Source organism: Seriola lalandi, unplaced genomic scaffold (assembly GCF_002814215.2).
Source record: "Seriola lalandi dorsalis isolate HSWRI2012SDOR001 ecotype SW California unplaced genomic scaffold, Sedor1 jcf7180002054685, whole genome shotgun sequence".
NCBI lineage: Eukaryota > Metazoa > Chordata > Actinopteri > Carangiformes > Carangidae > Seriola > Seriola lalandi.
In genome coordinates this window covers 288,105-314,578 of record NW_019525238.1, presented here as the reverse complement: position 1 = coordinate 314,578, position 26,474 = coordinate 288,105, and the positions used below count along the sequence as shown (strand labels likewise).

At 41.2% G+C, this 26,474-nt stretch overlaps 3 protein-coding genes across 8 annotated transcripts; 1 reads left to right on the top strand and 2 right to left on the bottom strand.

The window, feature by feature from the left end:
* Positions 1-1,817: 1,817 nt before the first annotated feature.
* LOC111667147 (uncharacterized) lies at positions 1,818-11,994 on the bottom strand. Its single transcript, XM_023422741.2, has 8 exons — positions 11,841-11,994; positions 11,576-11,706; positions 10,353-10,433; positions 10,132-10,235; positions 9,754-9,971; positions 6,137-6,195; positions 3,225-3,383; positions 1,818-2,374 (listed from the first exon to the last, which is right to left on the bottom strand). The coding sequence occupies exons 2-8, from the start codon at positions 11,612-11,614 to the stop codon at positions 2,192-2,194; spliced, it is 843 nt and encodes a 280-aa protein (XP_023278509.1). The 5' UTR covers positions 11,615-11,706; positions 11,841-11,994; the 3' UTR covers positions 1,818-2,191.
* A 1,241-nt stretch (positions 11,995-13,235) lies between these two features.
* Positions 13,236-18,575, top strand: LOC111667167 (receptor-type tyrosine-protein phosphatase V-like). Of its 4 annotated transcripts, none has more exons than XM_023422781.2 (11): positions 13,236-13,356; positions 13,869-13,942; positions 14,573-14,672; positions 14,777-14,867; positions 14,972-15,048; positions 15,184-15,318; positions 15,855-15,977; positions 16,094-16,254; positions 16,399-16,534; positions 17,383-17,453; positions 17,584-18,575. In XM_023422781.2, the coding sequence occupies exons 2-11, from the start codon at positions 13,938-13,940 to the stop codon at positions 17,807-17,809; spliced, it is 1,125 nt and encodes a 374-aa protein (XP_023278549.1). In that variant the 5' UTR covers positions 13,236-13,356; positions 13,869-13,937; the 3' UTR covers positions 17,810-18,575. The 4 variants fall into 4 exon arrangements, with proteins under 4 accessions (XP_023278549.1, XP_023278548.1, XP_087034481.1 ...); XM_023422780.2 differs by having other exon boundaries at positions 17,581-18,575; XM_087178355.1 differs by having other exon boundaries at positions 13,846-13,942; positions 17,581-18,575.
* LOC111667165 (transcriptional regulator QRICH1) lies at positions 18,260-26,070 on the bottom strand. Of its 3 annotated transcripts, none has more exons than XM_023422777.2 (12): positions 25,773-26,070; positions 24,852-25,140; positions 24,650-24,745; positions 24,412-24,570; positions 23,537-24,313; positions 23,243-23,420; positions 22,988-23,142; positions 22,753-22,867; positions 21,684-21,792; positions 21,260-21,408; positions 21,077-21,167; positions 18,260-19,672 (listed from the first exon to the last, which is right to left on the bottom strand). In XM_023422777.2, exons 2-12 carry the CDS (start codon positions 25,104-25,106, stop codon positions 19,486-19,488), a joined length of 2,271 nt encoding a protein of 756 aa, XP_023278545.1. In that variant the 5' UTR covers positions 25,107-25,140; positions 25,773-26,070; the 3' UTR covers positions 18,260-19,485. The 3 variants fall into 3 exon arrangements, with proteins under 3 accessions (XP_023278545.1, XP_023278547.1, XP_023278546.1); XM_023422779.2 differs by having other exon boundaries at positions 24,412-24,552; XM_023422778.2 differs by having other exon boundaries at positions 25,829-26,070.
* Positions 26,071-26,474: the final 404 nt, after the last annotated feature.

The window sequence follows — 26,474 nt, the reverse complement described above, 5'->3', positions numbered from 1 at the left end:
ATGGCTGTAAATAAAATGATCTTCTGGAGTCAACGTGGGAGAGAGGCAGCGAAACGGGACACACCAGGGCCACGGGAAGATGTTTTAAGTTGGGGGTGCTGTAGTGGGAGGAGCATTTTTGCAAATACATGTTGGAGCTCATTTTGTAAAAATTCATATTCGGTGTCTCTCCATACAAATACAACAGAGGCCTACAACAATGCAACTACAACAGAGACCAAACTGAGGACAACAACAGCAACAACAACAACAACCTCTATAAAACACACAAACACAATAATGCCATGGCTCAGCAATACACAAGTCCAAAAGCTCATTGCGCACAGCACACAAGAACATATCTAAACATGCACGTTTTTTCAGCACATGTATATCATAGTGACGTTAAAATGTATTGACAACGGACTATTTAACTGCTCGGCGGCAGCTTGTTATAAACCAAATATCTTACCTTGAGCTGCAGACAATTTGCTCCAGTAGTTACAATAATCCAAAGGTGGCCTTGCGCTCGGGCGTTGGGTATGGATGGGGCATGGATGTCCAATGAGTTCAAAATGTCACTGTGGACATGCATCAAGGAGAGATGAGTCGGTCTCTCCTGGGCCATGGTGTTGCTTAGCCATGTTTTCAAATAGGCAAGGTGGAGAAGGTCCGCTCAGATGAGGCCACGGAGATGTGCGGGCCCAGACGAGTATTGCACCACGTGTAGTGTGACCCCTGATGGTGATCCCCATGCTTCCCAGGAATGTGATGGATCTGAACAGTATTTCCAAAACGTTTGCTTGTTCCCAAACAGCGTTGATCGGCACATCACGTAAAGCAGCATGCATTTGTATTGGGACAGTGTTTTAACTCAGATCTCTCGTGCTCTTTTTTTTTCGATTGCTTTATGCAATTTTGAAGAGCCGACCTTCACAAAGGGGTTGTCAGCCCTGATACTGTCTTCATCAATCTGTTCTTTTCCCACTTCATGCAAGCAAAACACACAATCTGATCACTCCCCGCCACGTAATGAAGGCACTTTCATTTAGCAAACCAAGCTGGTGTAAATGTGCGGCTTAAGGTTGCTTTTTGCCTCCGTCTCTGACACTAAGGTAAACACCTACCATAGAGTTGACATGTCCCGCCCTACTCTGCCTCTGATTGGCTCGTGACCATTGCCTTTGTTGGTTGGATGGGTTGAGGAGTGAGAATGGTTTGGGTTTAGTTAAGAATAAGTCCTTCTGACGCAGAGTAGCACTGGTCATGTCAGCACTATAAAAATGATCCTCTCGCCACTAGGGGGGGCTGCAGGTACTTCCATTTGGTCCCTCCTCTTTCTCTCTGGTTCATAGGGTAACATGACCCCCACCCCCCAGCCCCCCATTTTTTTAATTTATTATTTTTATTATTTTCTCTCTAAGTGATGAAATAAAATATCTACAGCTCAAATAATCAGATGGAGACAAACACCCTCCAGAGCCACAGAAATCGGTGGAGTGCCCCTTTGAGAACTGCGACCCAGATCAATGCCAAATTTTACTGCTGAAAAATAAACTTGTCAGTCTGGTGTGTTACTAAATAACCCCAATCATATCTTTGGCATTTCTTCTGCTGCAAGTTCTTGTTATTTATCAGCTGACATTTACAGTGATATCGATATTTCTATGATAAGCCAATATCTGCCATGCTAGCAAACAACCTCACCCTACAGATTCATAACCCCAACACAACAATGTGTGGCCTCCTCACCTACTGACCCATTAATGTATTTCATGTCTAACCCTTTATCCTTAAATAAATCATATATAATCATATATACACATATAAAAAAAAAATTCAGCCACATGATGTTTAATATATGAATAATATGCTGTTAACAAAATTAAATTATTAAAAAGGAAGTGATAATAAATTTGGCTCGTCAGTCAGATTTTAGACATCTTCATAGGGACACTTAAAGCAATACAAACAGTGTATTTTTCATCATCACGTTATCAAAATTAGAATCAGTATGAAACCTTCAAATCACAGTTTCCTTTTCATTTTTCACCAGTTTTGCTCAGTGCTAAGCATGAGCCAAAGCACAGAGCGGGACTTTGTCCAGGCAGCAGACAAGAATGTGCAAACTTATTACAAATGAAAACACAAACACAGCATCCAATCACCTGAAATAAAAATGCTCAAAGGACAGGCAGCAGCATGTGTCTGATTAGTGCACCAGCTCTCTGGAGTCATAGTCCTCTATAAATTTCTCCATGGCTTCCACACAGCGCTTGCCGATGTCTCTGAGGTTCTCCTGCAGCGAGGACTGGATGGGATGCTCCAGGGACGGATCCTTTGCTATGAGCATCTTTGTCACGAGGCCAAACATTTCACACTCCTGATAGTACACCTGTAAAACACAAACACACACACACGGCTTTAGGGCAAATGTCCAGGAGAAGGAACAAGGCATGACAGGAAGCAGGAGAACAGAAAAAACCAAAGAGAAAGTGGGGGTGAGGGAGGGAAAGGAAGAGAGCGCAACAAATGAGTCGAGAAGCCTTTTCAGGCGTTTCCAATTACCACTGAATGGATCAACAATCTGCAGAAACACTTGCATGCAGACTGTTCACAAGTATTGTGTGTGTGCCTGTATGCAGAGTTTTGTGGACATTTTTTGCATCAGCTAATTGTTGCCAGACTGCTTTTTCTTGCAATGCCTCTATAACCCTGCAACCATGGAGATATGAAAAGCAAGAGGCCATCTTTTCTGTCAAGTGGGTGGAAACACACGCCACAGACACTCTCGCACAAACACAGCCGATGAGCAGAGCCTCATGTGATGTCTGTCACATTGAAGACAGCATTAACGCACGTGTTACAGACTCTTGTGATGCAGGTGAGCGGAGATAAACAGCCTCACTTCAAGTTTTTTTTTTCTCAATTACATAAATAAAAGAATAACACCATCAATCATGTCAAACAATGAATAAGACCTACTTTGTCAGCATCTGCAAAGTGAAGACAACAATGACAGTCAGGATGCCGCAGGCTCAGCTTTTCAATATTAATGTTTAGACGACAGGAAACAAATCTTTTTTTTTCCTTGTCTTATGTCTCCCAGCACTTTCTAAGATCTTTCCTCTGCCACTCTTTCTCTAATCCCAGCTACTCTTATCTCCCCTCGTCCTCTATCTTTTTATAACTACCCCTTCTCCCCAGGTGTGTGTGTGTGTGCTTGTGTAATGAAACCTCTCCACCTCATCTATCTCTCTCCTCTTCTGTTGGATGGCTCTGTCTCGTGCCGCCATCTGGCTCGCAGTTAAAGGGAGTTCCCCGTCTCTGCCTTGTTCCCTCTCTTTGCTTTTGGTCCCCCTGTGATCTCTCTCCCTGCTTTGGTTCCTGTCGTTCTGACAAACCTGTGAAAAAGAAAAAAGAAAACGAGGCAGGAGTTGGACTGTAGAAATCACACAGTTGGCCAAAAGCATGAGTGCAAACACTGATGATGACTGAGCTGCTAATGACCAGAAGATGAAAGGAGTGAAGAGTCGAGTAAAGTTCCACGTCAGCTTGTAACACTGAGGCTAGTGAATTCAGAATTTGTAAAAAAAAAAAAAAAAGTACAACAAAAGGGAAACTGGTACCACTTCCCAATAAATACAAGGGTTTCATAAAAAAAAAAGAATTAATTAATGGTTTAGAGTTTAGTAATAAGTAACTAATAGGAACAACATCTGGGTTGCCAGGCTGTGAAAAGCATAACCCATGATCTGCCCATTACTGCAGATGATGGCCGGAGCAGAGACTGACAGGACCGGTAAAAACTTTAAAGGTCCCATATTTTACACTTACTTACACTATATTTGATTTGAAATATAAGAAGATATATTTGTGGTTTTAAGAACCAAAAAACATCTCAATGTAGTTTTACATCGCCTCTCTCAGGCTTATCTCTGGAGCTCTGGTAACAACAGGTCGGTGAGCCAATCAGAAGAGAGGAGACTGTTTTGTGAGCGATTAAATAAAAATATAGTAGATTTCGGTTAAACACTCAGAGAGAGAAATTTCCTGCAAGGTTGGATGGTGGGTCCAGCTGGGCGGGGCTTGTAACATGGCTGACAGCAGTGACTGCTTTGTTGCGACATCACAAAGTTAAAGAGATCCTGTCGGCTCGTTTTAAGGCTCAGTTTCTGAATACAGGCTGTGTGCTTTTCTCTGTGGACTGAGGCTTTGATACTTTTGCAGTATTAATATAGAACCAAGACCTGCTTTATAATCAAACAACACATGGAAATCTCACTTTATACAACATGAGATTTAAAACCTTTATGGATGTGTTGATGGTACACTGGCCAACAGCGCACTTGACACTGACCCACTGCTGCAGCAGCCAATTGGTATTTGTCCCAGTAGTCGTGATGGCGAGTCCAACTATTCTCTCTACTAGGGAGAAGTTGAAAGGCATGAAGACGGATGTGGAGTTTGCTCTGTTTCTGCTTGACAGGTGGGTAACATTAGGTTTGCCATTGGTTAGTTATCAAGCAGGTACTGGTGTCACATTTGTGTGTTCGATGTCGTGAAATTGCTATAACCAATATATGCTGTTGATGCGATGTTAGCTATAGTAGCAGGAGAGCTGTGAGTGTCGCTGTCTGCTGGCTACGGGAAACCATCTCATCCTCTCTGCATGTTAGCTTTGCAGCAGCATCTGTAGCAATGGTTTACTGTCTCGATGTTTGCTCTGCATCACGTTATTTATCCGTACAACATACAAAAGGTTTTATAGCGACAGAGACCTAAAAACACAAGTCAAGTATGTCCATGAATTTGGGTGGCGGAGCTTCTGAGGGAAGGAGTGTATTTCTTTTCCTTTCGAGTCCAAATATCAACAGTCTTTCTCCAGCACTGCTTACTCTACCTGTAATTAGTCCTTGTAATAAAACACCTGTTAATCACAGATCTGCACCTTTAGGCAGCGCATAAAATCAACGGCTACTAACACAGCGCTGGTTAAAATATTGATTGTGGAAAAACAGCCAGCAGTTCTTAGATTTCTCCTCGTCTCCTCACTTTGACTTCACTGCAGCAGTGACCAGCAGTGATTCATCATGTGCTGCTCAGCTCCTCGCTGTGTTTAGGTCAGCCAAGGTATGTGATCATTTGATTTCAGCCTTTTTTTGCAGCACTTGGGCAGTTAAGTCAATCTCTGCTCTGAATTAATGTGATAAACACACAAAAACACCATATACATGGATATATAAATGTTACTCTGGAGTAATTAATGCGTACATTGTTAAGCAACAGAAAAATAATGGGGAACTATTTTGATCATTTATTAAATACATTTTCAAGCAGTTCCACCAAACATCCTGTTGTTCCAGTTTCTGTAATTGTTAATTGAATATCTTAGGGGTTTGGACTGTTGGTTGAGCAAAACAAGACATTTCAAAATGTCACTTTCAACTTGAGAAAAATTGGATTAGGGCTTTTTCAGTATTTCCTGGCATTAAACGATCAGCAGCTTAACTGACAAGGAAAATAACTGTTGGTTGAAGCCCTTATTTCTACAATGTTATGTTGTACTGCACCTGACAGAAAATGCCGCTACATAACGATTGCTGTCATTATTAGTTAATTATTTTCTTAATTAATCTTTTGGGCTATAAAACATCAGAAAACTGAAAAGTACCCATCACAATATTCTACATCACAAGGTGAGGTCCAGAAATGTCTTGTTTTGTCTGACCAACAGCCCAAAACTCTCAAAAATTCAACTTTATGAAGTAAATCATAAAGTAAACTATAAAGTAAGCAGTGGATCTCACATTTGCGAACCCAGAACTATCTAAATTTTTGCTTGGTGAATGGCTGAAATGATTAATCGATTTCAAAATAGCTGCTGATTAATTGCCTTTTGATTAGCTGACTAATAGTTGCAGCTCTGATTCACACTCACACACAAAGACTAGCATTTCATTCCAATCACTGTCGTCTTTGAATGTTTTTCATTTCATGTTCTCTCCACATTCAGACGGTGCTGCCTACACCACGCTGATAGTTTGGAGGAAAGCACAGTACTATGTCATTTTAAAGGAATGGATGGAGCACTATATTTTTCCACATTTCTTAACAAAATGGAAAAGCAGAGCAGGTGTTCGGCTTGTGAACTTACGGTGAACTGCATGTCCTTGTCTCTGCTGGAGGTGGACCTGGGTAAGAAAGGTCTAGTAGCTGGAAAACAGACAAACCACAAGGTCAACACAACAGCACAAGAGACTGTGTGTGTACTCTAAAAATGATTGATACATGTTATAACGGTCTTTTTTCTCTCTAAGTCTCTACAGCATCTATAGGGGTATCTTAAGGTCACCGTTTCTGTTTAAAGCCTCCTAAACATTCTCTCTTTCTCTTCAGCATCCCACTAGGAAGAATTTTCTTTTTTTTTTTTAAGTATCATGATTTAAAATCAATATACTTTAAGCAGAATCTGCTGACATTTGGGAAATCTGCCTTTCCAATGTTGGACTGCAGTATACCTATGTGAAGCAATGGCTTTGTTATGGCTCATTATATACTGCTGGCTGGTCTCTCTCCCTCTCTCCCTCTCTCTCTCTCTCACTCTCATATACACACAAATCAGCGATGAGTCACCATCATCGCACCATCACTCAGGCACACACACATACAAAAAAAAAAAAAAACCTGTTCCACACTCACACATACACAAACACACACCTCCACAGTGCTGCAGTGTGCGCACAGATACAGTGCCTGAGTGCAAGAGAAGATAAAAACATACAGCTCGGTTGTCAAAAAACAACATATACCATACACCGCTTCATACCAGCGAAAGATCAACAAAAGTCTGAAACACGGACTCTAGGATTAGGGTTAAAACCAAGGAAACGTAATCAGATTTGAAGCCCCTCCTGTTCACTTCTACACTCTTCCCACTTGCAACTGATGAGGTCATTCTCAGGTGTATAATAAATCTACCTGTAACTGACTAAATCCCACAGTTGACATGAGACAAATTGAGGCATACACTGTATAATAGCTCGACTACTATCAGTTCACTGGTGACATAATCCAAGTATTGAGTCCAGGAAAAGCTTCTTAGTGATCAGCATTATGTAACATTGGTTTGTTGCTACCAGAGTGCGAATACCTACCAACCAACAGATACCACGATGAGCAAATGCCCTCCAAATATTTGTAATGCAAAGTGCTCCACAAAAAATGTGTGTGAGGTCCTCTGCTTGCTTATACTGCTACCCAGTGGTTATTTAATAAAGTGCAAGAAGATATTGTTAAGCTTGTAGAGTACATTATGTAAATATACTGTATATGTATGTCTAAATATGTTAATATATACAGGAGGTGGAGACAGTAACATTCACAGTTTGTAAGGTTTACAATTAACCACTGTTGTAGGGACGCGTAAGAGCGATATGTGTTTTTTCAGGCTGTGGTTTGTGATGGCGTTGTACTGAACTGTACTATAGTGTACACGCGCCTCTGTTATTGTCTCTAATCACTGTTTATGTATGTGAGGCAGCACGGGCGTGTTCTTGTGATTCACACATTCAGCATGTATGCAGTGTTGCATATTGAAACGCTGAAAATAAACTCCTTGCAACTCACAGTCTATATGCCCAAAAGTATGTTGACGCCCAAACGTTACACCCATATCTGATGGCTGAACATCTCATTCCAAAACCATTTTCCATTTTGGAACCTCGCTGCAGGAATTTGCTCCCACTCAGCCACAAATAAGCTAAATCATTTGAATCATTTTTACTTTACATTTCTGTGTGCAGGTAAGACTGTTGTACGGTTTCTCTTTGATGTGCGACTCAAGCTGCTTTCAGAGCTTGTATTTTTTTGAATGTGAAATGTGCTACTTCTGATAGTCCTGTACCAAAGGTAATGCAAAATAATACAGTATTTTCACAGTGCTATTATAGTTTGGCTAGACATGGAGAAATTGTTGGCTTGTAACAGTTCTAACATTGTTGTCTGTGCCGCCACATCCAGCACAGAAGAATAAAGAAAAGGATAAAATTACAGCAAATTACTTTGAAATGTATTTTCTTTCCTTTATGCTCAGGCCTTTGCTACAATGGTTTGATAAGAGTCAGCTGTACCTTGGCTAGGCTTAGAGAAAAGAACAGCACCAAGCACCTTTACAGATATTCTGCTCTCTGGTCTTTCATCACTCTTTTGTTTTGACCTTTTGTTTGACGATAGGTCACTGGGACCAAAGGTGGCATTTGGACTCACCCATATTTAGAAACATTAACCTGCTTATTGGTTACATAACAGCAAAAACAAGGACTTCAGTCTTTCTGACCTTTTTGATGAAGTTGGTCTAAAAAATGACTTTCAGTTTGCCTAACAGTGCCTTGTTCATGTACCTATAGTTACGTCAACAAATGTGTACCTATGGCATCCCCTGGAATAAACCCCTGTCTCTTAATCACTTACTGTGCAAACTTTGTCTGCAGTCTGTGTAAAAAATTACGACAAATTAAATAAAGCTGTGGGTTCTGTTGCTGTTAAAAGATTATGTTTGTATAACAGGCAGAGAGTATGGAATAATGTTGCCATGGCGTCCTGCAATTATGGTAATCAATTCCTGCAGTATAAGTTAATTAAAAAAATGTAAATAACACCAAGAAAAAAAAATGCCAGCTAACAATTACTCAAATATCTTCTGCAGTTTTTCACTCTGCTTTTTGATCAGGTATAAACACTTTGAATTTCCAACATGGTCGGTCAACAGGCGATACGATCCAGTTGTGACGGGGTGTGTGGACACAGTGAGCACAAAGAATGGCAGAGGTCATCAACAGGCAAAGGTGTTGACTGGGGGCTCAGTGCAGGCTAATCACATTCTTCTACACCAAACACAGACAACCACTTCATTATTTGTGCTCAGGGGCGAGCTGAAACAGGAAGGGGTTTTCCTCGAAACGTTGGCACAAAGTTGAAAACACACCCTTGTCTAAAATATCACTGTAGGCTAAAGATCTTTTATTAATGGGAACTGAGGAGCATGGTCCAAAGAACTGCCACAGAGCACTAGTGTTTTTCCACCGCATGGTACAGACTCAACTCAGCTCGACTCTCCTCAACTCTACTCATATTTGGCACCAGGTACTTCTTTTTCCACTGCAGACAGCCCCCCCTCAATGCTGCAGTGTTACTATAGCAATGACAAAGCTACCCCGCCATCATCTTCAACACGACACACACATGAACAATGGAGGATATGGAACGTCTGCACCTCCTCCTTTGACTACAGTGTGGTTTTGCAGGTTATTGTACTAAAAGAATAGAACAATAACTAACAGAAATGTAACAGGCCACAGTGAGCATGAGCAGTGTAGAGTCGCTTGTCTGTTCAAAGATGGCGGGTTTGTTAAGAACGTACCATTGCGCACAATGATCACACAGTTGTGATGATTCTCTCTGACCAATCAGTAGTCTGCACTCTGCACCTTTTGGTATCGCCTCAGCTCACTTGGAACATCTGCAGAGGTGATACCATAAAAAGTACCAGGTACCAGGCACTGTCCACAACTTTTGCTTGATGGAAAACCAAAATTGGCGAGTTGAGATGGTATCATGTAGCGGAAAATGGCTACAAAAGTACTTTTTGACATATAGTGGACATTTTGTCAACGTCTCAAAGCACCTAATTTACTATGAAACTGTTCAAATGAGATGAAGTGTGTGTGTATAGTCATTGTTTTCACAGACTTTTGCTGCAGACATTGAACTTACCGTTGTTTTGTTTTGGGGGTGAGTTTCCATCAGCGCCCTCTCTCCGCTCATACCGCTCCTTCTCCTTCTCCTTCTCCCATTCCCTCTCCTTCAGTGCAATGCGGGGAAGTTTAGGATGGAAGTGATCTCTCCGGTCTAAATAAGCCCGGGGGTTGAAGTGGTGGTACCTCTGGTTGCCAAAGCCAGGTTTGTGGAATGGATGGTCATCCCTTGGAAAACTGCATCATCAACAGAGAGGAGAATCTTTCAGAGCAGCCACAGGTCAACCTCAGTGTTATCATCAATACTTTGCAGGTGACTCAGTAAAAAAGTTGAGTGTTGCTGTTATGTGGAAAACAAACTAGAAAGTGCTCCTTGTTTTCGACCCGTCTGCCTCACCGAGGTCTGTAGAATCGCCCTCCAAACTTTGGTTTGTAAGAACTGGACTGCCACGCCCTCGGCCTGGAAGGGCTTCGCACTCTTCTGATCGGCCTCTTTTCGTCCTGAGTAGACATTGGTTAAAACAATTTATGGCCCTGTGGTACTTTACAAAGACAGAAGATCAATTGTACAATTTAAAAAGGTCATTTTGAGGGGCGACATTTGAGAACAGGATGTACCTGAGGGGGAGCCAATGAGCTGTCAGTGGGCCTCTTGTCAACAGACTCATCACTGCATTCCCTGTGTCGCAACATGGAGCCCTGGAGAGAGAAATAGCACCATGTTAATCACAGTTAATATAGTGTCACAGTACAGGTGGCAGATGATTATTGATTGATTATTATTAGAACGGAAATAAAAAATTGATTTAACTAGGAAAATGATCGGCATCTATTCTAATGTTTGATTAAGTGTGTTGGTCATTTTCTAAAGCATAAATGCAAAACATTCCCTAGTCCCAGCTTTTCAGAGGTGAGAATTTGCGGCTTTGTCTTATATAATAAAGACCTGAATATCTTTTTGCTTTTTAACTGTTGAATAGATAAAAGCAATCTGAAGATGTCAGCTTAGGTTATGTGAAGTTCTGAAGGGCATTTTTCACTATTTTCTGGCGCTGTACAGAGTAAAGAATAATCTATTAATCAAAAAAAAAAAAGACATAGATATGACACAAATAATGCTGAAACACTGACGATTCAGATTTCTTGGAACTTCTTGATGATTTTAGTGCTAATAAATAGCAGCTCTCAAACTGTAAATTCAAGCCTTAAATATAATGTTAGATCAAAGATTGGAAACCCAGGAAGTCTAATCTACATCTATTTTCATATCAGCAGCGTAATATATTTGAACACGAGACACTTCAAAGATAACATAGAGTGATACACGTTTCTAAAAATAGCCACCAACGTACTTTTCAATATGCAGTGTCTTGTGTGTGAAACTATGTATGAAATAAAATGTGTTATTACAACTCAGTCTCAAAAGTGTTCAAAAGTATGGAGCACCACCAACCAGTACTTTTATTTTAGTGTGTGATACTTAGTACCCTCGATACTTTAGTGCCCTCGTGTGTTTAAAATCCAATGTGGATTTACGTTAATATTCCGTTATATATTTGTAGCTTAACATTTATATGAAATCAGTGCAGTTGTTGTTGGTATCCTGTCCAGGTCTTTTCTCAGTGATTCAGCTCTCTCTCTCTCTTTCTCTCTCTATCTCTCTCTCTCTCTCTATATATATATATATATATATATATATATACATATATATACATACATACAAAAGATTACTAGATCTATTAGTCAGCAGCTGGAGGAGGCAGGTTCACATGCTCCTCGCACATGAAGCGTCTGTGGAGGCTGTCACTTCTTACTCTTCAGGTGCACTATAATGATTTTACCTTGCTTTGCGGTGTGTCCTGCGGTCGCGCATGATCCATGTCTTCCTGTTTGCAGCGTTGTTTGTTGTCTATGAATGACACGCTGACTTTATTTCTCTCGACTCCAACAGACCAGGAAGTGCGTCTTAACGCTTAAATGAAATACATATAGAAAGTGAAACTTTGCATTTCTGTCCCCGTGTTTATTACCTCACAGCCTACACTGTGCCCACAGTTTGAAAACGTTGACCTTGTAGTTACAAATCTCACGTTGTTGACAACTAACCTGCGTTTTCTCAGAGTTGAAGCGCAGGGGGAAAACGCAACATGTTTTTACTTCCTTTTTCTGCAGCCGCCCAATCAGGTTCAGACCGTGGTCATAAAGACTTATCAAAACTTTTCTCCAGAAAACACGCAGGCGCAGTCCATCATACCTGCTTACACCTTTGTTTTATAGTCAGGCTGCATTACTGACTCACTGTAGTTTTACCAAACGATGGCGCACTTCAACAAAAGTTGGGAGAGGAGCTGGGTGAGATCTGAAGATTTTCAAACTGCACAGAGACCAAAATATAAGTATAAAATAAAAATGATGCTGTTGCATAAAACATAATGGCGATGCTTTCTGAGAATTGTATATATATATATATATATATATATATATATATATATATATATATATATATGTGTGTGTGTATAGACTGGAAAGTATTTGACCAATGAAAATATGATTTAGACTTTGTGGTAACTGAGTCTCTCTAATGTAATCCTACACTACACACTTTCAACAGAAGAGTAGTTGCTGTTTCTAAAAATAATCAACCTCAAACAGTCTATCAGAATACAGTCCCTTCCGAATTAAATCGTGGCGAAATTATTATCAGTATTATTATTCAGTTTCTTCCAGGACATCCTCGAGGACCTATGATGGTCCCTAGACACCAGTTTGTAAACTTCTGCCTCTGTGTTGCAATAAACTGTACGTCCATGTTCTACAATGTAGTTTTGTACAAATATGAGTCAAATATGAAAATGTATATGTACTTTCATTGTTGGATCAAGATATGTGTGCTCACAAATCCTTAAAATAGAAATATAACAAGCTTCTTTTTTTTTCAAGTACAGTTTATCACTGTATGTTATTTATTTTTTAATCCATGTACAGTTCAAGTGCGCAGCTCACATGGACTTCGAACACATCCTATATTACACTAAATCACTCTCATAGTATGGAGTATATTCAGTACATATTAAAATGATATATATATAAAATAATACACTTTAATTAGTCTTTTTGAAAAACAAGAACACACTTGCCCATTGTTAACTTTAAGTGAGACTAGATAATCATGAACTCCAGGCTCACACGACCACAATGGAAAAAGAAATCTGTACTAAGAAATGAAGGACATTTCTTACAAATAAAACCATTTTGTTTTTCTAGTGCAAAGAGCGACACGGTGAGTACAAAGAATAGCTGCGGCCATCATATACTGACATCCCTCCCTGGAGTTTAATGTTCCTGTCTCCGCCCACTGTCTCCACCCATCACATTTCTTCCTGCATGGAGAGACAGAGAGAGAGAGAGAGAGAGAGAGAGAGAGAGAGAGAGAGAGAGAGAGAGAGAGAAAGAAAGAGAGAGAGGGAGAGAGAAAGAAAGAGAGAGAGGGAGAGAGAGAGAGAGAGAGAGGGAGAGATATTAAAAAGATGACTTGGAGCAGTGCAGTCCTCTCCTACCACCTTACTCTTTCTCTTCAGTCTGTGGCAGACTTAAACCATTCATCTGAGGCCAGTTTGTGAAGGTAATCCTGAAACAAAAATATGACACTGACCGTGTGGGACTGCCTGTTTTCTTTGTTATTTGTGTTTGGGGTTGAGAACTTGTTGGAACAGGTTTTCTTTCTTGTCGGGTCAGTGTCACCGACTGTCCTGTGTGAATGCTGGGCTGTGCTTATGTATGCTTTTCTATAATAATGAGACCATGGGAGGAGAGGTATGATAAGAATTGGAATTTATACTTTCCTTGGATTGATAGAGTCAAACTGCCAGAACCTAATTTAATTACAGGTGTATTATAGCTGTTCTCATCTGCATAATTGAGTGTCTCAAGAATGTGTGTGGTGTCAAATGCCTCTGTTTAAAAGGTAAAATTCCTATCTAAGTACTAGGGGGAGGGGAAAACAAGAGGTAGATGCAGATGTTCTCAACTTTTCAGTTACCGTTTTACAGCTTTATCACTTTGCCACTGATTTTATTTGATTTAAGTTAATTAAAGTTTCTTTATGAGGCAGGACTTTGTAATCTTTTCTGACAGCATCAACACTGAAGTCATCCCGAGCCCCTGCTGAATTTCTATTGAGGTTTGAGGTCCGCAGGAAAAGTCATGAGGTAAGGATGACAAAGTTCCTTGTAGCATCCTGAATATGCTTAAATGATAACTCTCGAGATATTCTATATTTTCATCGTCATCAACAAAATCTAGTGAAGACCAAAACTGTGAGTCTCTCAATATTTTCCAACTTGCATACCCTGTCTGTGGCACTCAGTTCTAAGCACATTACTGAGGATGTAAATCTATAAAACAGGTAACAAATATATACTTTTTAAAGGCTCAGAACAGGTGGCCATGGTGGAGGGTAGACAATGTTGCTCAGACATCAGTAAATAGCACATTTATTGGGGAAAATTTTCAGCTGCAAATTTGGTTCGCTTGTTAGTATTTACAGCAGCTCGTCAGTGTATGTCGGTTTGATTCAAAATGAACTACAGTGCCCATGTTCATTGTAATAAAGGAAAATGTCTGTGAGTTTTATGTGTTTTTAATAGTGTTTGTACAACAACAGGCAACACTTTAGCACAGAGGCACAAGCTAAATCAAGCTATACAGGCTACACTGTGAATAATTAGTATGATTTATTTATGTATTTGCTTGAAGATAAATAATGATCACCACCACACTTATCAATATTGTCTGATTTAAAGATGATTTAACATAATACAATTGTGCAATTTTTACAGGGTGCAAACTTTCTCAAGAGTGCAAATTCTGCAGGAGTTTGGTTTTCGATGCCAGGCCCTTGCTGCCAATGACAACAGAGGCTTTAAACAGGAGTTTGAGGTAACTAGTAAGTTTATAAATTGACATTGGCGTTGGCATTAGATTTATGATTTGTGAGGCTAGAAATGTCTGTCACGAGTGCTAATGTCTTTGGTTCTGTGAAGTTGCTGAATGAAGTTGGCAAAGACCTCCCCACCAGAGCGGGGGACTCAGAGGCCAACAGAGAAAAGAACAGATACCCCTACATTTTACCATGTAAGTGCAAAACATATATTAGAACAGGTTTCAGCTTCTCTTGTATGTGTAGCTATGTGTGAGACTTTTATTTGTCTCACATTTCTATTTTCCGACCAACGTAGATGACCACTGTCGTGTGAGGCTGTCCATTCAAAACTCCCACCCACACACTGACTACATCAACGCAAATTTTGTGCCTGTAAGAGCTCATTCACTTCCTCCACTTTTATGTTGTCCGTCATTTTCATTACATCATTACACTGTCACCGTCTTGCTGCTTTACAAGCTGTCCATCCGTCTCTGCATCTGTCAATGACTGTGCGTCTGTATTCAGGGTGGAGGATCAGAGAGAGACTTCATCTGCACCCAGGGTCCTTTGCACAACACCATGGCTGACTTTTGGAGGATGGTGTGGGAGCAAAATGTCAGGGTAATCGTCATGGTGACAGCTCTGAGAGACAAGGACATAGTAAGAAAGACATATTCAGTCTGTGGGAATGTGTTTTGATCGGTGTGCCTGTGACCTATCTGAAGAAATAATTTCCTTTTTTAGTGGAATTCACTTTCTCGCCAAGGGTTAGATGAGAAGGTATTTTTCACTTTCATGACAACAAAGGTCCCCTAACCTTAGAGAAGTAGTAAACGATGTCGTTCTGTCAATAGAGGCGTCTTTATCAGAAAACACTTACATGTCTTGTTCTGGGGGGCAATGACCAACACCATATTTTACTGTTCAGTTTGAAGGACTTGTTTCCTGTCACTGTCCAAAGGTAACAATGTTTACCTACCAACACATGAAATCAATTATTTAATTTGCACAAAATCTGAAATGTATAATCGACAACGACATGTTTCCGGTCTTTGTGCTAAACTCATCTTAACAACCTGCTAGTGGTACAGACATGTGGTATCAATCTTTTGTGAATTTTCCAAAATAATAATTTCAGAAAATTCTTCACAATTTCTTTAAAATTCTGACTTTGCCCCCCATTTCTACGTGTTCAGGTGCTGTGTGATAGGTATTGGCCTCTGGAACGACGGACAGTTCATCATGGACTGATCCAAGTGACAACAGTGACCCGCACACAAGGTCCAGATTATTTTATCACCACCATTAACCTCAGACAGGTGAGCAGAAGACACATTCATCATCCCCTTTGGCGCCTGTAAACTGCTGCTGTGGACTTGTGTGCACTGACAAAGAAGCCTTTCGGTTGGATTGAAGTAAAGTGTTTGTTTTTCAGAGATACTGTCCAACAGACAGGATAATCACACACTACTACTACCCCTCCTGGCCGGACCGGGGCATCCCCAAAGACCCATCCTCCCTGTGTGCTTTTAGTGACCATGTCCGGCAGCATTTAGAAGCCATTCCTCGCCTGGGGCCAGCTGTGGTGCACTGCAGGTCCGACCACTGACTTTAAGCCCATCACACACACACCTTCAGGAAACCCATTACTTACTTATAATCCTGCAGAGTTTTCAGAAGTTTATCAGTCAGATGGTGCATGAGGCTTTTTAAAATCAACCCTCTGTTTATGTGTTTCAGTGCAGGTGTTGGGCGGTCAGGGACTTTTGTTACATTGTTGTGGCTGATGCAGCTGTGTGCCAGGGGCATCAAGCCTGATATCCGTGCTGCTGTGGAAGATCTACGGCTACATCGGATGTGGATGGTCCAGAATCTGGTTAGTCCAGTACTGACACTCACCTCCAGTAGTGGAAGAAGTAGTAAAGCCTTTTACTTTTAGTAAAAGTAGCAATAACCAAATAATAAACAACACATTACCACTAAAAGTCCAATCTTCAAAAATGTAATTAATCAAAAATACAACAAATTAGCAGTAAAATGTACTTTAAGCATCAAAAGTTAAATACTTATAGAACTTAAAATCAAGTAAAAGTCAGGTATTCAAAGCAGTTGTTATGCAACCTTTTTATTTTGGAGTATTATTGCTGATGCATTTGTGTGTAAAGAGGTTTTTTTCTTTTATTATCATTTATTATAATTATTATTATTTCTTTTTAGTTTTTATCTAGAGTATAAAAATGCTTCATATTTCAAAAACTGATAATATATATTAAATGTTACTTAAACTTAATCTGAACAGTAAGTAACTATAGTGTAGAACCTCAAAATTGCACTTAAGTACTGTAATAGAGTACATGTATTTAGTAACTTTCCACTACCACTCACCTGCACAGGGTTATCAGACATAAGTGAAATTTGTTGAAACATATTTAAGTACATGTGCATCACCTCTGAATCACGCCTCTCATAGTCGTAACTTTGCTTATTTATCATCACACCCATGTAATATTCTGTTAAAGGACCCGTACTCCAGTTTAGACTGTAATAATACATGTGTTAAAATGAATAGCTGTAATTCACTCAAACATGTGTATTCCATTGCTTTCTAGGATACTCATAAACCTATCATCTCCATGCTCATAAACACTGTGCTCTACAGGTTCATCCCAAACGCCATTAAATGAAGCAGCCTCATTACATGCTCATTCCTTTGTGTGTACTCAGGAGCAGTACATGTTTGTACATCAGTGTCTGCTACAATGGCTCAGTGGAGGAACAGGAGGAACCTCAGCATGGTGAGAGTGCAGAAATAAGCTCCCACTGAGCACCGACACACACCATATTGAATTTCAGCACAGGCAGCGTATTGTTAGTCACTGTAACGTATGATGCCATTCTAATTAGGTGTCCTCTCTTTCCCAGCAGCCCACAGATTCAGGGAGCCGGTTCGAATATTAACCACCACGTTCAGGATCGACCTCATGGCTCCGGGGGAGACCGAACAGGGAGGAGGAGACGTCACCGTCACAGACAGAAACCTCCACCAGACCCACCGCAGAACACAATACAGCAGATTTTACACCCAGGGAACCTACTGAGGAGGTTACTGCCCTCCTCATCCCCGTTTAATCCAGGCTCACACTCCTCCTGAACTCACTTACTCTAAGTGATAATAGAGAGACACAAGCAAGACACTGGGTAAAAAAAAACAAAAACAAAAAAACATTTGAAATAACACCATCACACAGAACGTGACATGCAAGGATAGAAGGCAGAAATAATGCTGTGTGACAGGCCCCTGCAGGTGGAAAACTGGTCTGGCAACATGCAACTAAATGCTGGTGAAGAAACTGCAGACGCAGCTGTTCATACTGCTACCAGGAGCAAAAATGAAGGAAATCGCCTGCCATTCAGGACAAACCTGTCCCTCTACTGTGAATTACTTACCACAGGATTCACAAGAATAATGTGAGGCTGATACCTGTGAATGCTAATGGTGCACACGGGCACAAAGATCAGGTCTACTGCGTGCAGCTACCAAAGATGTTTGGGCACTTCAGTGTTTTTTTTGTGAGTTTGTTTGCCTCCATTATTGATAAAGTGACGGTGTGAGATGACTTTTATTTAGAAAAAATCATTGTGCATCATTTTATATCACACAATGCAGGCTATCAGTACTTAAGGATGCATGTGCAGAATTGATACTGGACTTGCTAGAAAGGCAGACACATGGTATAGTGGCTGTACAAAAAAGGTCATGTTTCAAAAACACACAGGCACTGCCATTCTCCTTAGATGACTGAAACCCATTACAGTACATGAAGGAGCTATGAGTATAATACATTATAGAACATTAAGGGCTATCCCACTTCTTAGAGTCTTTCATCTGTCATGTAATAAACATGTATGATACAATAGATCCCTCTTCGGGTGGAGTTTTGGGGGTTGGTGATGTATTGAGGAGAGAAAGGAGGATCCAGCAGCAGTCAGCATCCTGCAACGCTCCCTCTGCCACGTCTCCACCACGTGGCAAGTGCTAGTAGCTGCAGGTCGAGTGGTGACACTGTATTGCAATAAAAGTCCGTAACGGAGGAAAGTCCTGGTGCGATTTTAGTGCTGCTGAGCTAGTCCAACAGGGGGCGTCACAGCCCAAAGCAGCATTCACTAACAAGCGAGTCATCTCCAGAGTTCGGTGTGTCCGCATGTGAACGCAGCTCAAGACAGGCGAGAAATACAAAGAGAGAGGGAGAATTCACACAAGTTGAAAATGCGCTTTTAGCCTATGTTTGGCTACGTAATGCAGTCTTAATACCACTGAGGTACTCACTGTGAGACTTAACAGTGAACAAGGCAGATGAGGGAAGGTAGAGCAACAAAGAGGGATGTCTAAGAAAAGCAGCACAGCGCAGGCCAACCCCAGCGAAAATATATATGAAGTATATTACAGATTAAAACAAATGAGGAGAGAAAACGAACTGTTCCAGACTATTGGTAAGGAGAACCAACAGTTAAAATAACATTTAAATTAGAGTTCAGGTCCAATAAAAAGATTAGACACTACATCCTTTGGCCAAAACAAAAATGAAAAAAAGAACTTGAGCGATTGCCTCAGTAAGACAACTTATTATCTGTATTGTTTGTATGTGTATATACAGTCCGTGTGCGCAAGATATGCTGACACATAATGAATATAAACATATACATGCCACCCTAACAGACCACAAGAGGGTGTGAGAGAATAGAAAACTACTGATAATGAGCAATCAAAGGCTGGGTGAAGAGAAAGAGGGAGAGTCTAGTCCATTAATTGCTCTCCTCCCAGTCAAACTAGTGCACGCTCTCCGACATGTTAATGGCTTCCTGGATTTCACGGATGACGAGGATGCGGGCAAGCATCTGCTCCAGCTGTTCTTTTGGGATTGGCTGAGTGGAGTACCAGATGGGGCTGTTGGGAGCCACGACGGGCTCAGGTGTCAGGTAGAAGGTGTCGTTGCGACCTTTAGCACTCTGTGGACTGACACAGGAGCAGAGAGAACACAGTGTGAGGACACTTTCAGGATATGTTTATTAATCAGATGTCAAGGTTACAGTTTCAGCCTGTCTGTGCATTAAAAAAAAATATATATATATATTTTCTGAGATAATGAAGTAGGAAGGTGTGCCTTCAAATAAAATTTTTATCTTCTGTCTATGAAATGCTGGAGCGACAGCAAGATAGTCTCACGGGAAAAATCCAGTTTTTACAATTTGGGTCTTATGTTTGTAGTGTTGGCCATCATCACCTCATCCTATTGATATACACTGTCCACATTATAATGTACATATGTGCGTCTCAACTGTACATCTTTTAAGATGCCTAAAATGTCCAGTTTTTGTGTAAATTCAACAACATGTTTAAGCATTGATGTCATAGTTAGTGGTGGTATTGTATTGAAGGTGTTTCTAACATTCCGTATGTAAATGTAAAGGACAATAAACATTAGAAACACAATTCAATATAATGAAGTCGAGTACGACACTGCCTTTAACTATGACTTTAGTGATAAACACATTCTCTCATTTACACATTTTGACGATGTCAAAAAAACTTGAACATTTTTAGCTTCCAAAGAGAATTTATGGAGCTGTTGCATTGAACTACATGAGATTGTACAGGTGTACCAAATAAAGTGGCCACAGACTGCATATTCCCTTATGCTTCCATGTCCAGAGAGCTCAACCTTTAGGTCCTTGTGTAAAATGTTACACATGAAACGACTGATCGGATCCAAGGTGTTAAAAAAATCCTTTGAATGTGGCTGTGATTATTTGGTTCACATAAACAACCCACTCTGTGGTAATTTCTTTTTTTTTAAGTAGCAATTTTTTCCATTTTCAGTGAAGAATGCTGACTTTTTAAAAAGGCAGCCAAGGCCAGAGAAGCTAGTTGCCGTTATTCCTTGGCAAGCTGTTAAGAGGCAGAAAACATTAAAAATCTTTCACCGTTTGTGAGAAGAGAAAAAAAAAAAAGTTATTATACAGCATCCATTTGTCAGTTGCCTAGCAACAGTGTTCTCACAAGTTTAAGCACTTGAACACAGAGTGCAATGTGTACTCCACCTTGCATGTCAATAACACAACACAGAGTTTTATTTGAATGTAGCAGCAGCAGCACATTCAAAAGAGAAGCTCGACTCTCGTCATGCCTACACCTGGCCAGAGTGAAAGACTCTACATGGCAGCAGCAAGAGGCATTTTTACCTGTTTTTTTTCTTATCAATGATACTGTTTCATAAATTTTCAAAGGTTGGATTCATCATTCGTTACATAGGCAAAGGCACAGAAACAGGTTATACCTCAAAAAACATGTTTCCTCATAAAAACATTTTGCTTTTCACTGAAATCCTTTTGTCATCCTTAAATTATGTTTTATATTTACCATTTGAAGAGGTAGAAATCGTAGAGTTTGATGGGGCATCGCAGTGGGTTCTCTGGGTCCTCCAGCTGCTCTGAGTACATGTCATCTGTCACTGAACAAAGAATGAAAATGGTTCATTATCCTTAAAAAATGTGGATTCCTCCCAGACATCAAAGCACAAATCAAATCCATGTGCACGCTTACCTTTCTGACCTATGAACCTCTCTGTTGACTTTAGATATCGGATGCTGGTACTCTTGTCTTTGGGGTTGTTGGGACTTTTCCTGGTGTGTCTAAGCACCTTAGAAAAGGCCACTTTTAGATGCTGATCCACTGTTTTCAGGTGGAAATACCTGAAAAAAAGATAATGCAGTATTTGATCAGCGTGTGTTGACGGTTGATATAATGGGGCAGAGGGGTGATACGGAATAACCACAGCAATGTCTTTTGTATGGTTGTATTTTGCTGATATGCAAGTTGGGAATTATCTGTGATCTAGATGGAGCTCTGCCCTTATGTACAGATATAATGGACAATGCTGCTGCGTGTAAGTTAAGCAGTATAGAAAAATCATTTGTATGTGATGACTGAAGTAAATTGCTTCACATGGGACCATAGTGCAACTCACTTTGTGTTGAAGAACATTAGAGTTGTAAGCAGTGTTGAGGGTGAATGAGCTCCCAGCTGTTTACATTCCCATAGCATTTCCTCTGTCACATGACTGGGGATAACGTAACCTGGTAGGAAAGGTAAAGAGCAGACTATGAAGATGGATCCAGTTGGATGGATCCAAATCATCACTTAATCTGTTATGTTTACTACTATCCAACATATAGTTAAAATCTACCCAAAGCAGATCTACTAAAACCTACAGTTTCTAATAGGGGGTCTCGTCTGGCTAAATAAGTTTTATTTAATAATACAGTCCTCATAATCCAAATTGAAGCAACCAATCACTAAAACTGGACTGGAGCCTACTGTCACTCCGATTGATGAACTGATGTTATAATACAGCAATGCTTCGAAAGGACAGTAGTCCTCTAGCTTCAATCATGATAACCTCAAGAATGGAAAATACTAACTTTTCATATATCTCATATAATAACCATAATAATAATAATAATTATTATTAGAACAATTCTAACAATAACAATTAAATTGAGTTAACCATCAAGCAGACAGTTTTTCTCTCATACTTTACATTTTGCTCTGAATATGACCACAGAGTGATGCAAACAAATAAAGAGCAGCCGCAGCTTCAGTTAATAATATCTACAGTGTAGGAAAAAAACATGAGCATTTCACAGATGTGGCCTTTGACACATTGACACTCATTTTCCCAAACTATATCACAGAAAACTCCATAGGATGCCTGCCGAAGCTGAAACAACTGCAGCCAATATGTTCTGAATGCTGAGGTAATAAAACTGACTTTACTCATTATACTATAATCCTACATCGGGCTTCAATTCTGCTGTGCAGCTGTAATATTTAAGTACATAAAAATATCAGATTAGACTCTATATCAGCATTAACTCAAAATTACAGCATGCGGATTGAGAAATTTTGATCAGTATCATTCCTAAAATGGTTGGATTGTATTTTCACTCTTGTGCACTGTATATATAAAAAAAAAAAAAAAAAAAAAAAAAAATTGCAAGTTCACACTAGGTTTGATTAACACCTTTAGTTCTCACCTAGCGGATGAACTGATGGTCTCCAAGGCTCCAGGATCTGGTGCAGACTGTGAGCGAAGCGAGTGTAGTATTGATCTGAGAAAACGTCATCCACGCGACCATTATCAAACAGATACTGGAGGAAAGAAAACAGACAAAGAAAGATGCAGTCAAACAGTGTCTCCACATCACAAGTACCAACAGGAGGAATGGGTGTTGAATGGAGTGTGTGTGTTTGTGTGGATGGTGAACTTACTTTTTGTATGCACAGAAATACGTAGTATAGAACATCAGCCTCATAAGACTCCCCTTCCAGCCCCCGAGCCTCGGTGGTCATCAAAGAAAGACCCATGCAGAGCTCAGCAACTGCACATGACACCAAGTCCTCCTGGAAACGTAGTGCCTGACGTCCTAAAAACACACACGTCAGTCATAAGCTTGACAGATGAAAATAAAGACGAAAGAAATATTTTTTTTAACAATATAATAAACATTGTGTGTGTGCACTTACGGCCAATTGGGGCCAGTTTATTTTTGTCTGATTTATCCAACTCTGCGTTTTTCCTCTGAGCCCAAAGCCGCCAGACGTCCAGGCCCTCTTCCGGCTTCAGTGTGGCAGGCAGCAGCAGCTCTTGCACCTGCACTTGCTGCTGGCCTTGGCCATCTACCTCTGCTACCACTGTCTGACCCTGGACATACACAAACACACCAACGTGGTTACCATGTGCTAAAAATAAATAAATGACTACAAGGATGTTTGGTAAAGATAAAAAACCATCCGTCAAATCCACAACTGTGTTAGTACCTGTAGCTGCTGTGCATCCTGCCCTGACAGCCCCTGCGTGTGCAGTACCTGCTGCTGTGGGTCCCAGATAAGGGACTGTGTAGCATTGGGGTAACCCTGTACTGCCACTGGGATGTGAATGTTTCCATTCATCAGCTGGGCAGGGAACAGCGTGTTTGCAGCCAGTGTGTGCACCACTTCTTCCTGCCCCCCCATTCCTCCAGAGCTTGTTATGCTGGAAACGGCCTGCGCTGTTTGACTTTGACTGGCAGGGATTTTTAGCTTGTCATTTTCAATAGTGACTTGTGTTGGCATTGTGGTCATTGTTGTAGTGTTTGCCCCTGCAACCTGGACTGTCCCATAAGCCTCCTGGGGGATCGCAATGTGTGTCACTTGCTCACGGCCTCCAGACCCAGCAGGAGCAGAATACACAGGGATGGTCCAGGTCTCCCCTGTTGGACTGGTGATGGTGCCTGTAGCACTGTAAAGGTGAGAACTGTCCACTGTTAGGAGGTCTGGCCGCAGGGACACGTAACTTTGCTGCTGGCCCTGTCCCTGAGGGATAGCCAGGACCGTGGCTACCTGCTGACCAGGCAGGGCATAGGACACAGTGATGGGCATGTCCACCTTGCGCTTTTTGGCTGGCTGGAGGACACCTGCTCCTTGGGATGTGGCAACTGTGGTTCCCAGTACCCTTCTCTCTGCACTTTCCTGCTGCTGGGTGGGAGACAAGGCCCCCACTGTCTGGATTTGGATCTGTTGTCCTCCTGCAACTGCTGCAACCAACTGGGCTTGCAGCTGAAAGACATGGGAACAAGTGATAATTGGTAACTAAATTTAAAATCTGGTTGATGACAAAATTTGTAATCCTGCATTCATGTTGTGCACATGTGTACCTGTTGGTGCTGCTCCTCTGTGAGTTCCCCAGGCTGAATCAGCTGTGCAGTAGTCACACCTTGTAGCTGTTGATGGGAACCAGAGGGCACTTGGAGGACCTGACCCAGCATTTGACCCTGCTGCTGGCCCTGAATTTGCACCTGAAAATATGGATAGGCCTAAATGTAGTGTATCAAGAGTGAAATGGAACGGGATAACGTGGCAGGCACAACATAAAGGTGCGTTAAAGGTACAAACCTGAACTATCTGTTGCTCTGTATTCTGCTGTACAGATTGTTGCTGAGACGTGGACTCCTGTATCTGCTGCTGCTGAGGCTGGACCTGCACCTGAACCTGCAACAGAAGACGCCGTCTGTCAAAAACTTAATTTCAAGGACAGACCTCTTTCACTGATTTTTTTTTTTTTTTATATGGCCAGTCAGTAGCGGGCCAGACTTACCGGGCAAGCCAATTCCAACAATGACCCTGCCACCTCTGTGCTGTCTGTGTAGATGCAGTTAGCCTCTTGCTGGTAGACCATAGTGGTGGTGGTAGTCGTGGTGTCTCCACTTTGCTGGCTGAACTCCTGCAGGGCATCCGGACCCTTGCTGGCCAAGGACTCCAGGAACTCCTTCATGCGATGCTGAGGGATGCTCCGAGCTTTCTGTCTCACTAGCTCCTCATAGGAGCCTGCACCATCCAGGGAGTTATTCATTGCTGCTGACAGTGTCCTGTTCTTTAGGGGGAACCTGTGGACATGGTGAATTTACAAACGATTGATTTAAATTACTGTAAGGCTCATGTGCAGTTATAATAACACCAAAATAGAATGGTTGATGGCAACACCATCGAAACAAAAGACACATACACGGCTTTTGAATTTAAAAAAAAAAGTTAACAAAAGATGACATTAGTTGAAACTTAAGAGTGTTTACAGTCTGACCTACAGTTCACTGTCCAGTGGCAACATACACAGATGATAATAGGAAAGGGTTAATTCTAACTGCGTGTATACGAGCTGGGACAAAAGCGCGGTCACTTTCCAAATCCGATGCAGTATTCAAAGTGGTGATGGAAAGTGCTGCATGATGAAAACATGCAAGTTGTACACTACATTTAAGTTGCGATAGTGTGCATGGTACAATAGCTCTATAAGAGCTAATCTAACAGCTGATTACACAACGCGCTAGGTTAGCCAGGTACACGGCTAACTAGCCGCGTGTTGTTTGCAAGTAAGATCCGACCACAGCTGTGTATAGCAAAGTGCAATAATGCCACCATGTCTTTGAACGACAATGTTTTAACTTCGTAGCACATGGCACGTAAACAGAAAACAACGGAAGTTGGGGTAACCCTCCCATGTCAGTAACGTTACACCTACTGTATTTTTGTTATCTCCGTTGCTAGCAAGCTAACGTTAGCAGGCGCGTTAGCTACCTCTCTTCCTCAACCGGGCCGAGGATCGAACCGCCCACTAGCGCTTCTCTGCCCTCGAAACGGTGGTCCTTTTCCAACCAGCAGGGAAACGAGGTGCTATTGGTGTTTCTTTGTGGCTGGTTTATTCTTAATTTTTCGTGCTTTTCGTTAGATGGATAGCTGTAGTTTTTTCTTTTTCTTAACCACTCATATTTCGCTGGGCGCCATCTTACAACGATACCCTCAGACCAATAAGCAAGCGATTTGTAACTGTGTCGTTCTATCGCGGTATTTGCATCGCGTGATATCGCGGCAAGTGACGCTTGTAGCGTAGTCTGTTAAAGGCGACACACGCAGACAAACTGGCAGACAAGATCAGGTAGATGTCAGTCCACCTTAAAACCCAGTTATTCCAGACAGACGCTCCTAGTGGTTCACTAGCTTCTGAATCTTTTAAGGTGGTTCCATTGAGATGCACTGAATATTTGGGTGGTGCTCAAGAAGCTCTGGGCAACTAGGGGTTAATTCCCACGCACTACACCTCAGCATGGTCTGCATCTACCACACTGGTTTGTGTTATGGGCCAAATAGCATCAGTATTAACTTAAACCTATTATTGCTTATCATGGAAAAGTAGAAGAGATGTTATATGTCTTTTCATGGCTGG